Source organism: Canis lupus, chromosome 8 (assembly GCF_003254725.2).
Source record: "Canis lupus dingo isolate Sandy chromosome 8, ASM325472v2, whole genome shotgun sequence".
Taxonomy (NCBI): domain Eukaryota; kingdom Metazoa; phylum Chordata; class Mammalia; order Carnivora; family Canidae; genus Canis; species Canis lupus.
Window position 1 is genome coordinate 26436728 of NC_064250.1, and position 12914 is coordinate 26449641.

The 12914-nt window shown below is 34.7% G+C and overlaps 1 protein-coding gene across 2 annotated transcripts in view; it reads right to left on the reverse strand.

Annotated features, from left to right (window-relative positions):
* Positions 1-12914, reverse strand: part of NEMF (nuclear export mediator factor) — a 47415-nt gene that overhangs the window by 3573 nt on the left and 30928 nt on the right. Inside the window, exons 19-29 of one of the 2 annotated variants that reach the window (XM_025444061.3) lie at positions 9863-9975; positions 8386-8443; positions 7892-7950; positions 7686-7806; positions 6030-6309; positions 5028-5070; positions 4832-4881; positions 3083-3236; positions 2092-2169; positions 1556-1753; positions 265-297 (exon numbers count right to left, since the gene is read on the reverse strand). In XM_025444061.3, coding sequence (XP_025299846.1) covers positions 265-297; positions 1556-1753; positions 2092-2169; positions 3083-3236; positions 4832-4881; positions 5028-5070; positions 6030-6309; positions 7686-7806; positions 7892-7950; positions 8386-8443; positions 9863-9975 — 1187 coding nt within the window. Of the gene's footprint in view, positions 1-264; positions 301-1555; positions 1754-2091; positions 2170-3082; positions 3237-4831; positions 4882-5027; positions 5071-6029; positions 6310-7685; positions 7807-7891; positions 7951-8385; positions 8444-9862; positions 9976-12914 lie in introns of both variants that reach the window. The other variant, XM_025444060.3, reaches the window with a different exon arrangement.

Sequence of the window (12914 nt, forward strand, 5' to 3'; positions counted from 1 at the left end):
CTTTATGTACATTCTCAAAACAACACTCTCCTGGTAGGGTCCAATCATCCTCACTCCTCAATGAGGAAACAGAAGCACAAAAAAATAATGCTTCACGGTTGCAGTTAGATGTAGCAAAGTTGGGATTCAAACCGAGAATGTTGGACTCCAGAGCCTGTAATCTTGTTTTAGAAGTCTTAGGTAGTTAGAAATTGTATATCAAATATTCTGAGACCTAAGACTGTAGTCAGTGTCATAGTAGGGACCCCCAGCACAAAATCATACCTCATTACCCTGTTGATCCAGATCTTGCTCTTCCTGCTTGAAACAAAAATTTAAAAGTCAGCTATAACATAAATTGAAATTCCACATGATTAAAAACTATGAGGAGAAAAAAAATAAGACTATCACATCTAACCAACAGGTTATGGACCCTAAAACTGTGTTCTTCAGTGTCCCAAAACTCTGAATTAATTTGTGCATCTACTACTTGAGAGAATAATGCCATTCAAAGAGAAAAAGCACTTATTTGAAGTTTAAAAACTAAAGCTTTCATATGGTATACATGCTAAAATAGGGAAATTAAAACAGCGATTTTCAATGTAAAATGATAATTTAAAATGACAGCTAAATTTGATATGTTTGCCAAAGGAAAGTGGAGAATCCTGGTAAATAGAACTTTTATTTTTTAGTCTCTGTTCAATAGTTCTAGGATAAATTTTTCACATATTAAGGTAAGTTTACTTTTGTTTGCTCTTCTTAGATTATCTCTAAATAGATTTTTAATGTATGATTCATAACACCTCAATATCTGAGTCTATTTATAGAATAAATCACAGATATGAGAATAGTATAAAAATTTGAGGATCAGGGATGCCTGGATGGCTCAGGGGTTGAGCATCTGCCTTTGGCTCAGGGTGTGATCCTGGAGTCCTGGATCGAGTCCCACATTGGGCTCCCTGCATGGGGCCTGCTTTTCTCTCTGCCTGTATCTCTGCCAGCACCGGATTCTAACCAAAGCTTTAACTGCTATAAATACAAATACAGGTAAGGCCAATTTTTTTCCAATTTTATGAATAAATCCTCTGGATTTCAAGATGATATACTAAGAGCTGTGTTTGTTGTATTCAGTTGATACAATAATTAGGCAACTATCTTAACTGGATAAATGCTAACTTCTCGCTGGTTTTTCAACAAGGGCACTTGAACTGAATAGGCCCTTATATAACATAATACAGGCACATATTCCTATAGAAAACTCTAGAGAAGTGCAAATTTACTTTCTACTCATTTTTAAGACAATCTGAATTGTCTTATAACTAAGTTCCCACTAGAATCAAATAAAACCTCTCCATAAAATTATTTTCTAAAGGCTTGTAAAAAACTTACCATCTATGAACACAGCCATTTTTACACTTCTATCCTGGAAATTTAGTCTTTTAGGTTGTATTTCTAAGATGACCTTCCATTAACAATAAGGTTACCACTTGTCCTGCTTTTAGCACTGTAAGCCTCATGTCTTGGGAACCCTAATTAATGAAACAAAAGCCTACATACATATGTGTGGTAGCCCTACCTTGTCATCGTGTGGATCATCTACAGCCAAGTCTTGTAACTCATGAGTTACAACCTCAAGGGAAGGAGTTTCTTTCTTTATGCTGTCTGAAGCCCTTGGTCCACCTCTAGGTTTCTGGGGCTGTTTCTTCACAGGTTCATCCTTTGTTTTTCCTTTCTTCCCCTTCTTCCCTTTTTCTTCTTTGTTTGAACCTGCAGACTTTAATTCATAAAGGTAAAATGATGTCAACATGTCCAATATTGTCAATATTTTAACAAAAATGTATTAAATCCTAGCATATAATAGACAATAGTCTGGATGCCCCTCAAAAAGCAAAAGAAGGGGATCCCTGGGTGGTTCAGTGGTTTGGCACCTGCCTTCAGCCCAGGGTGTGATCCTGGAGTTCTGGGATCAGTCCCACATGAGGCTCCCTGCATGGAGCCTGCTTCTCCCTCTGCCTGTGTCTCTGCCTCTCTCTATGTCTCTCTCGTGAATAAATGAAAAAAATCTTAAAAAAAAAAAAAAAAAAGCAAAAGATTTTTTTAGATGTTGCTTACCCCTAGCAATTTCATGATGAGTTCGCGTTCTTCTTCATCTTGGTCTTTATATTTTTCCTTCATTTTTTTCATCTTACTCTACAAAATCAAAAGATTTTCATTGGAAAAAATCAGCAGTTAAAAGCAACAAACGTTTGTAAAGAAAAAGTACTTCTATGCTTACTGAGATGGTACCATTATAATAAACAATATGGAAACTAAAATGATGAATAAACCATAATCCTCAGCCTCAAAGAATTTACCAAATTCTAAATACCAATTTAGAAAAAGAAGACACCTGTAAGAATAAGGATAAATTAACGTAACATACTCTAAATGCAAACATTTCGAAGATAATGCAGAGATTTCATTCAGCTTAAGCAAGAACTGTGGGGAAGAAATAAAGTACAACTTGAAAGTCTTAAAATAAGTAAATTTTATACTATCAGGGAATATAGGAAAAACAGGATTGTAAGGTAAAGACAGGACAGCATAGTAACAGCAAGTCCCTGTGTTTGGTTGAAGTCAGGATCTATATATAGAGGAAAAACAGGAAACAAGACAGCAAAAGCTAAGCTGGACAAAGGCTTTTAAGACTTTGCATTTTGTCAACTAAACTGGTGAGCTACACATCCAAATTACCTAGTAATTTTTAAAACTATAGACCTCTAGGCCTCACCTCCAAAGATTTTTGTCTTTATTAATCTTAGCTGGGGCCCAGGTAACGAATTTATAAACTTGAAGATTTCTTTAAACAGGACACAAGAACTCCTAACTATAAATGACTGATAATTCAGACTTCTAAAAATCTATACTTCTAATTCCTCTTCTATGTAAAATGAGAGCTTCTATCTAGATGATCTTAAAGGGACACAACACTGATCTCTATGTTCCACATAGGATTATTTTTTTGTCTACATCTTTTGTTTCACTTTAAAAAATTAAGAACCTCACAGCTTCATTTGTGAACTAAAGAGTACTAACTTAACAGTTCACCTTGAAGTTTTATTACCTTTTGTCCTCGTTTCATTGGCTGCACAGCTGGGATACTTTTGCTTGTGTTCTGATGAGTATCAATGTGTAGAGTATTTTCTTTTTCTTTGTCCTTTCCCTCTATCACTTCTAAATCCCCTGAGTCACTTGGAAGCTTTTTCTTCTTCATTTCCCTAAATAGAAATGAAATGGGAACATCTAATTCTTAGTGCCCTAAAATATTACATGATAAGGGGAACATGTACAATATGTAAAAGATCATGGCTTCTGCTTAACTTCATAATCACCAGGCTACAGTGTAAAAGCACAAATCAGCATATAGGTAAAAGCTGCAAACTCTTCTCACATGGATTTATCATTTTTTCTGTCATCCAGGCTTAACATTCTGTCAACACCTGACTTATCCTTACTCAGTAGCCTCGACACCTTGATGGCCAGGCACTGGGATTTGTAGTCTTTGTATCAGCATGGCCTTGGCAGATCTTAGGTATTCAATAAAATGTTGAGAGGTTAGCTGAATAAATAAATGGATAAAGATACACAGATTAAGGAGGAGGGGGAAACCCTATTATGGTGGGTGGTATATTTTATGTGCAGTCTCTTCTATTCTCAGTGCCACTGCCCTAGCCCTGGTCCTCATCACTTATTACCCAGACCTTCCTCCTGTATTTCCCCAGAAACTGTTCTACATGAACATCTAGATTTATCTTCCTTAATTGTTTACCTATCTTAGGTTCCCATTTAAAATTCTTCTAAAAGTGCTCCTCACATCACTTTCAGGATGAAGTCCTAAAATACTTAGATTATCATTCTAATCACTTCTCCACTTTTGGTCCAAGTTCACTTTCCCAATCTTAACATTTACCAGTTCACGAACATGAACTTTTTGTTCCTTTCACCTCATTCTACTTTTCATTTCCCCCAAACACTATGCATATTACTTCCAAATCCCTGCCCTGCTTTGTTCATGCTAATTCTCCTTGGAACCTTTGACCTTATCTTCATTGACCTAAGTCCTAATAGATCTATAAAGTATACTTCTGATGGTATTTCTCAAAACACCTGAAATCACAGCAATTTCTTACTCCTGAACTACTGTATTCCTTCTGTTTGGCTCTTTCCTAAATCCAGGACTCAAAAACTCCTTTAAAAAGCACAGACTTTATTGTATCTTACATCTTTGTATATTCAGTATCTAGCACAATGCCATGTCCTTAGAGAGTTTGCTGAAAATGTTTAATGACGATCTTTCTCAAATAAAAGGGTTTATTGTCCATTCCACTCTAGAGTTTCTTCCTAGACTCCTTTACTAGCTTTATAGCCTATTTTATCCTTTACTGGTTGTCTCACTTGTCCCTTTCCTTCGGCTTCTGCCTTTATGCTTGCCTCCTGAGGCCTGCTATGTTATAGTAAAAAGTATTCTCCTATTTTTTTTCAAGTATTCTGTTTATTCCTGCCAATATTATCCTAGAACCAGCCTACTTAATGTACTGCAATCCCTAATGCACTTATTTATCTAACAAATGGTCTGTCTCATGTTACTTGACCTATCTCATTGACTGTAGTGACAGACTAGGGTCCTAAAACAGAAAAACCTATTAGAGTTGAATTTTAAGAACTAAACAAGATTTATGCTAAATATTGGTAATTTTAATAAGGGAGGTCTTTAGAACAGCCAAGTCATCTGTCATAACTGAATCATCACTAACCAAAAAAAACAAAAAAAAAATTTACATGCTTTCCAGTTAGATAACACAAATATGTTTACCTTCTTTCCTTGGCCGACAAATGTCTCCGGCTCTGTAATTTACTGTCACTCTATTAAAATTAAAACAAAAAAAAACACAAGCAAATACAAACAATAACATCACTACTATTAATTTTTCAGAAAGTAAAATTAAAAGCAGAAAATGATTCATTGAGAAAGACATGATGTTCTTCACAAAACTTTGAAAATAGCTTACCATATTAGAAGATTCCTCTTTTGAAGCCAATTTCTGGAGGGACCTATGAAAAACAGAAAGAGACATCTACTAGCCTGTAAAAGGGACTCATTTACAAAGTCCACATTGCCATAACATATCCTTAATTACTTAATTGGCAATCTACAAATTTTCAAATACTGATAAAATCTTTAAAAATCATATTGCTCACCTCATACTTTTAAACAGATCCTTAAATAGTGGACATGTACTAAACACCTATGTGCCAGACACTGCCAGGTGCTTTATATATGTATAATCTTCACCAAAACCCTATGAAGGGGGTTAACATTCCATTTTCACAGAGAAAGAAACTGAAGCTCAGACACAGAGTGACTTGCCCAAGGACACCCTAAGACTCAATTCTGGTCTGACTCCTAAGCTATTTTTAACTATTCCAGTGATAAAGCTTTTAAAAATATGATATTGTTTACTTGGTGATTGGTAAGACTTTAAAGATTAAAACACTTAAATTTTTTTAGTGGAATTGCCTCTCTTACATTATTGGCATTTAGAGTCATGTACTTATTTCTGTTTTGACCTACTTTGGCCACTTTTATGTTTTTGTTTGTTTTTAAAGATTTTATTTATTTATTCATGAGAGACACACAAAGAGAGGCAGAGACATAGGCAGAGGGAAAAGCAGGTTCCCTGCAGGGAGCCTGATGTGGGACTCGATCTTGGGACCCCAGGATCACAACCTGAGCCAAAGGCAGACGCTCAACCACTGAGCCACCCAAGTGCCCCCACTTTTATGTTTACTTTTATGTTTTATGTTTAACACTTTTATGTTTACTATATTTTTCTACCGTGGGTCCTGGAAATTTCTTTAGAGAGATCTACCTGCCCCTCCCATAAAATGGTGAAAAGATAATAAGACTGTAGAACTACAGAGAGTGAAAGTATTAAAGTCAATTTTGGTATTATTTTGGAAGGATTAATTCTTCCATCACTACCAGCTATAAAATGATAGTTTTTAATTACCTTTGGGATTGAAGGTGGGACAAGTCAATGGTAGTATCAGGATAATTTAATGTTTCTTCCCCTTCATCCTTCATTTCACCAAGAGGTTCCTGATCTTTTACCACATCTTCAGATTCTCCTTCATCTTCAGAGCTTTCTTCCTGAATTAGTTCATCATTTAGTTCATCTCCACCACTCTGAATAGTAATATCCTCTTGGTCAACCTGAGTCATGAGTTCCACTTCCACAGGAGTTTCATGTGATTCCTCTTTATCTTCCTCACTGCTACTGTCACCTCCATCTGTAGAAGTATTGAAAAGAAAGTCAGAACAATACCACTGTTAACAAAGCTAGATGATTATCTTGAAAACTTCCAAAAAACATTCTGTTGACTCTGTTTCTCCAAAAGATCACTCTCTCTCTCTCTCTCTTTCACAGAAACACACACACACATACACACACACACATAGCTGATCATCCTCAAAGAGTACTCAGACAAAAGGATACTTTTGTATCATAAACTTTTTGGAATAAATGCTCTCCAAGATACTTTACCACAATAAATTTCTTGGACATTGCAACCACTGCTACAATGAAAACTTTAACTTGTCTTGGTTAGGTATTTCCAAAAAGGAGGACAAGAGAATTAATTCCATAAGTTCTGCTGTTATTGTAACTTGCACATGTATAGTGAAACGAGACAATACATGTAATATAACTGGCACACAGAAGGTATTCACATTTTTGCAAAAGAAACCCTTTTTAGTAGTAATAATATACCTAGCTGCCTCACCTATAAAAGTAGATGCCATCACTATCTGACAAAAATGGTTGTGAGAATTCCATTAAAAATAATGTAAATAGAGAACTTTGTACAGTATTGGGAACATGGTAAAAATAATAATAATAAAAAAAGTCTGGTAATGCAACAGTAGTCATAAATGAAATAATGCAGTATTAGTCCTAAAAAGCAATGACCTCCAGGAAAATAACTGTAAAAATAATATAGAGGGCATACTTTCCCTAGTTCTTTTAGGTAGGTGGGTAAATTTATTCCAGCAACCACAGTTCCTTTCCACTTAAACCAAGTATATTATTAAATCAAGGAAAATTCTCATATGAGAAATTACACTTGTTATAAACTCATCTTTGTATCACTTCTAATTCTTAAATCTAAAATTAAATGCTGATTTGTAAAAACCTGAGTCTATTTCTGCTGAACACATTTACATTTGACCCATTAAATACCAAGGTTTTACTATATATGCTTATATAGTACATTAGTTACAGATCCAATTAAGTACTTTATAATTCATTTGACACTTCCGAAAACAATATTCAGTAAAACTGACAGCAAGTGTTGTTTTCAAATTTCAATTACCCCAAAGTAGATACAATCTTTTAAAAATTTAGAAGATAGGGGATCCCTGGGTGGCTCAGCGGTTTAGCGCCTGCCTTTGCTTTGGCCCAGGGCGCGATCCCAGAGTCCCGGGATCGAGTCCCACATCAGGCTCCCGGCATGGAGCCCGCTTCTCCCTCTGCCTGTGTGTCTCTGCCTCTCTCTCCTCTCTCTATGACTATCATGAATAAATAATAAAAAAAATCTTTAAAAAATTTAGAAGATAAACTAGACAAAAGGAAACACTATAAGCTACTTTATTAAAATCTGTAAACTACCTAGTTGTTCCATTTCTTCCGATATGAGTTCACTTGTGCAACTTGCCAGTGTTTCCATGTCTTCATCCTGCACTCTGACTTTTCGTTCACCCCGATGTCTCCAAACGCAAGACTCGTCTACCTATGGAAATAGTTCTTTTTCACTGATGGAACTTTAGAGAAGACTAATGAAAATCAGAAAAAAATAACAAGAAGCTGAAGAATACCTTAAAGAGGAAACTAAACCCCATCATTAGATATGAGGGAGGAAGGAAATTCTTTTTTCCTATAAAAGATAATAAACAGAAATGTTAAAAATTCATTTTTTCCATTTTATGCTTGTAAATTATCTGACACCAGTGGTTATATTATTTTGTCATTTCTCTGTAATGAAGGAACATTTCCCATTCACAGAATTTGGCACTATGTATAGGAACAGGAATTAAACAAGCAAAAATATGAATATTTGCTCTCATCTTTAGGTTAATCAAGCCCTGAATATAATCTATTTTTAGAAAAAAGGTCATGCTATACATTCTTACCCTTATAACTGTATGTGAAAGAACATTCTCATCAAGAAAAATACATATGGAGAAGACATGACAAATGATAAATTTGCCACAGAAGTGCAAAAGATTCCTTATTTCATATATGAAATCAGAATAGCTTCCATTCTTGAAAATATTAGTAATGTCTCCATAATCTACCAACAAGCCGTTACCTCTTATCATGAAGCTTCCTGTTGTCAAATATTCTCCAGTTGGTGCTGTTTTAGACACCTGAAGAATACAACACCACATTATACTACTGTCTTAAGAAATATGTTATTTTCATTTAAGAAAGTCAAATCATATTCAAATAAACAGCACTGTCTCTTAAAAAGTTTGTAATTTAGTAGAAATTCTCAATGCTGAAATATCTTTTCAAAGGCAGGTATACCTTTGGCAGTAACAAAAGAAATAATGGATACACTACACCAAAAGTTTTCAAATGCAATGGATTAGAGTCAGGATTTGTCCACACGTTTCCTCTGGTTTGAGATGTAATGAGAAAAAGAAGCGTAGTTTAATAAGCTTATATCATAAAGCTATATTTTCTAAAACTATATCTATTAAATAAAATCCTTTCCTGAGATACTATTTTTGGGGGCAGTAAATAATCTTCCATTTTAGAAAATAAAGAAGACAGTAGATTTTTAAAAATATATTCTAATTTGGCAAAATAAGATAATTGCCAAATATTAATATTTAATGTTATCTGTGAAATATTTAATATTTTATGTTATCTGTGAAACTCCCAAATCTGAGAGTACCTTTGTTATAGTTACTGGATGGAGTAAAAGCACACTAATTTCACTCTTAAAAAACCTATTCAATAAAAGAATTAAAACCACATTTATAATAGTACTGAGGCAAAAAATATAATCTCAGAAATGATATTAATTTCCTGAAAATACATTATCACAGCACAGCAGAAAATAATGCATATAAATAGATGTAAAATGAACCTAAGGGAGGATAATGTATTGAATTCTTTATCTTGCTGCATAGCTTTAGGGCCTTGTAAAAGGAGTGAAGTGTGGAGTGAATTGTCATCAAGTAAAATAGCATTAACCACAAAGAAGGATAATTACTAAAACCAAGTGAATAAAAAAAACACCGGATATAGCTATTTTCCAGGAAGGGTTAAAGAGAGATCAGAAAATTCCAACAAAGATGAAGAGGAGAAAGATCTTTTCAGTATGCCAGTCATAATTGGAACACTGGTCAGGTCATCTTGTGTAACTGCATGAATTATTCGCTCTCTTCATTTAGGTATCTGCTCAAATCTTACCTTCCTAGAAAGGCCTCTTGTGATACTTCATTCAAAATAGTAGCCCCTATCACTCTCTACTGCCTACTCTGCTTTAAAGAAAAAATTTTACAGTGCTTGTTACCAGAAGGTATTTTTCTCCACCATCAAAATGTTAGCTCAATCAAAGTAGGTACTTTGCCTTGTTCACATCTATATCCTCAAAATTTTGTACACAATAGCTCTTCTATTTCTTATTTTTTGGGAGCCCAATGTGGGGCCTGAACCCACAACTCTGAGATCTGTGCAGAGATCAAGAGTCAGACGCTTAACCTACTAAGCCACCCAGGTACCCAGTACACAACAGCTCTTAATAAATTAAGAAAAAGGACGACAGCCCTTATTACCTGATGATGGTACACCCACCAAGCACTGGTGATGACTCGTGCATCCCAAGCAGCACTGTAGCAAAGTGCCATTGTGCCTGCTTCTGTCAAGGTCCGAGGGGGAATGGGTTCGCCTGTGAAAACATTACAATGCTTCAGTACCTAAGTATAGACTTCCTACAGAGCAAGATATGAAAATCACATGCAGCATGACAGATCTGATCCTCTTACAATTTGAACACTGATACATTTTAATTTCAGTATTACATAGTTACTATTTTTTAATTTTATTATTTTTAATTTTATTTTTTAAAAGATTTTTTATTTATTTATTCATGAGAAACAGAGAGAGAGAGAGAGGCAGAGACACAGGCATAGGGAGAAGCAGGCTCCATGCAGGGAGCCTGACGTGGGACTCGATCCTGGGTCTCCAGGATCAGGCCCTGGGCTGAAGGCGGTGCTAAACCACTGAACCACCTGGGCTGCCCAGTTACTATTTTTTTTTATTAACAATGTGTTTACAACATCATTCACCATCAGGGAAATGTAAACCAAACCACAATGAAGTACCACTCACACCTGTTAGAATGGCTAAAATCAAAACCACAAGAAATAAGTGTTGGTGAGGATGTGGAGAAAAAGAACTCCTCCGCATTGTTGGTGGGAATGCAAACTAGTACAGCTACTGTGGGAAACAGTAGGGAGGTCCCTCAAAAAAACTAAAAATAAAACTAACCTATGAACTAGTAATCATACCACTAGGTATTTACCCAAAGAAAATGAAAACACTAATTCAGAAGGATATATGCCCCCCAGGTTTCTTGTAGCATTATTTATAATAGTCAAATTATGGAAGCAGCCCAAGTGTCCATCAACAGATGAATGGACAAAGATGTCATGTGTATATACATAATGGAATATTATTCAGTTACGAAAAAGTGAAATCTTGCCATTTGCAAGAACATGGATGGATCTAGAAAATATAATGCTAAGCAAAATAAGCCAGAGAAATACAAATACCATATGATTTTACTCAGACATGGAATTTAAGAGACAAACGAACAAAGGAAAAAAGGGAGACAAACCCAAAACAGACTCTTAACTATAGAGAACAAACATGGTTACCAGAGGGGAGTTGGGTATAGGGACGGGTGAAATAGGTGAAGAGGATAAGAGTACACTTATGTTAATGAGCACTGAATAATACACAGAACTGTTGAATCACTAATTGTACACCTGAAACCTACATAACACTGTATGTTAGCCATACTAGCATTAAAATAAAATTAGATAAAAAAAATAAACCGACAACAATAATATATTTACAAAGCAGGCTTCTAAATAGTCTAAGTGAATAAGTCAGAGAAGAAAGACCCTCTCACTTATTACATCAATAACTCTAACTTCATTCCAGAAAGAATAGTTTAGAGAAATCTATTCAAAGTTTGAAGACTTCCAGAATTACTAAAGATCACCTAAATTGTCAAAATGAAAAGCACATTAATAATATATCCCTACAGTTAGATTTCCCTTTTTTAAAAACATTTTATTTATTTATTCATGAAAGACACAGGGAGAAGCAGGCTTCCCATGAGGAGCCCGATGCAGGACTTGATCCCAGACCCCGGGATTACAACCTGAGCCGAAGGCAGATGATGCTCAACCGCTGAGCTACCCAGATGAACCCTCTATAGTTAGATTTCAAATATCTTTTAATTGGGATATATAATTTACACACCATAAAATTCACCTATTTAAAGTATATAATCCAGTGGTTTTTAGTATATTCATAAAGCTATATAACCATTACCACTAACTCCGGAACATTTTTATCCCTCAAAGAAATCCTGTATCTTTTAATAGTCATTCCCCACTTTTCCAGCCCCTGATAACCACAAATATACTCAGTCTCTATGGATTTGCCTACTTTGGAATTTCATATCAACAAAATCATGTGTGTCTGGCTTCTTACTTGTTAGAGCAATTATCTGTACTTCATCTCTTTTTTAAGACTGAATGATATTCCATTCTCCCTCTGCTAGTGTCTTTGCCTCTCTATGTCTCTCATGAATAAATAAAGAAAATCTTAAAACAAAACAAAAACCAACCTAGGAGTGGAATTGCTAGGTCACATGGTAAATTCTATGTTCAACTTTTTGAGGAAACACCAAACTCTATTTATTCTATAGCAGCTGCATCATTTTCCATTTCTACCAGCAGTATACAAGGGTTCCATCTCTACATTCTTAGCAACACTTGTTTTGTATATTTTTTCATTATAACTATTCTATTGGGTATGAAGTTGTATCTCATTGTGATTTTTATTTGCATTTCCCTAACGAATGATGCTGAAGATCTTACCATGCGCTTATTAGCCATTCTTATATCTTTGGAGAAACATCTATTTGAACCCTTTGTCATTTTTAAATTGTTTTTGTCTTTTTTCCTTCTATTGTTCAGACTTAAGAGTTCTTTGGATACTGGTTTTTTAACAGATAAATGATTTGCCAATATTTTCTCTCATTCTGTGGGTAGTCTTTTCATTTTCTTGATAGTGTCCTTTGAAGAAAAGCTTTTAATGTTAAGTCCAATTTACTTGTTTTTCTTTGGTTGTTTATGCTTTTGATGTCTAAGAAATGATTTCATGATTCATTATGAAATGTATGCCTTATTTTCTTCTAACAGTTTTATAATTTTAGTTTTTAAGTTTAGGTTTTTGATGCATTTGAGTTAATTTTCATAAATGATGTGAAGCAGGGGTCTAACTTTATTCTTTAGTACATGGATATTAGTAGTCCAAGCACCATTTGTTGATAACATTATTCTATCCCCATTGAATGGTTTTCATATACTTGTTCAAAGTCAACAGACTATAAAAGAGGAAACTCAATTCTCTTCAGTGATCTATTTGTCCCTCCTCATAACAATACTTCATTGTCTTTATCACTATTGCTTTGTAGGTTTTGAAATCAGGAAGTATAAGTCCTATAATTTTGTTCTTCATTTTTAAAAATTTTTATTTTTGTTTAGTTCTTCATTTTTAAAAATGATTTGGTCAACATAGGTCCTTTGC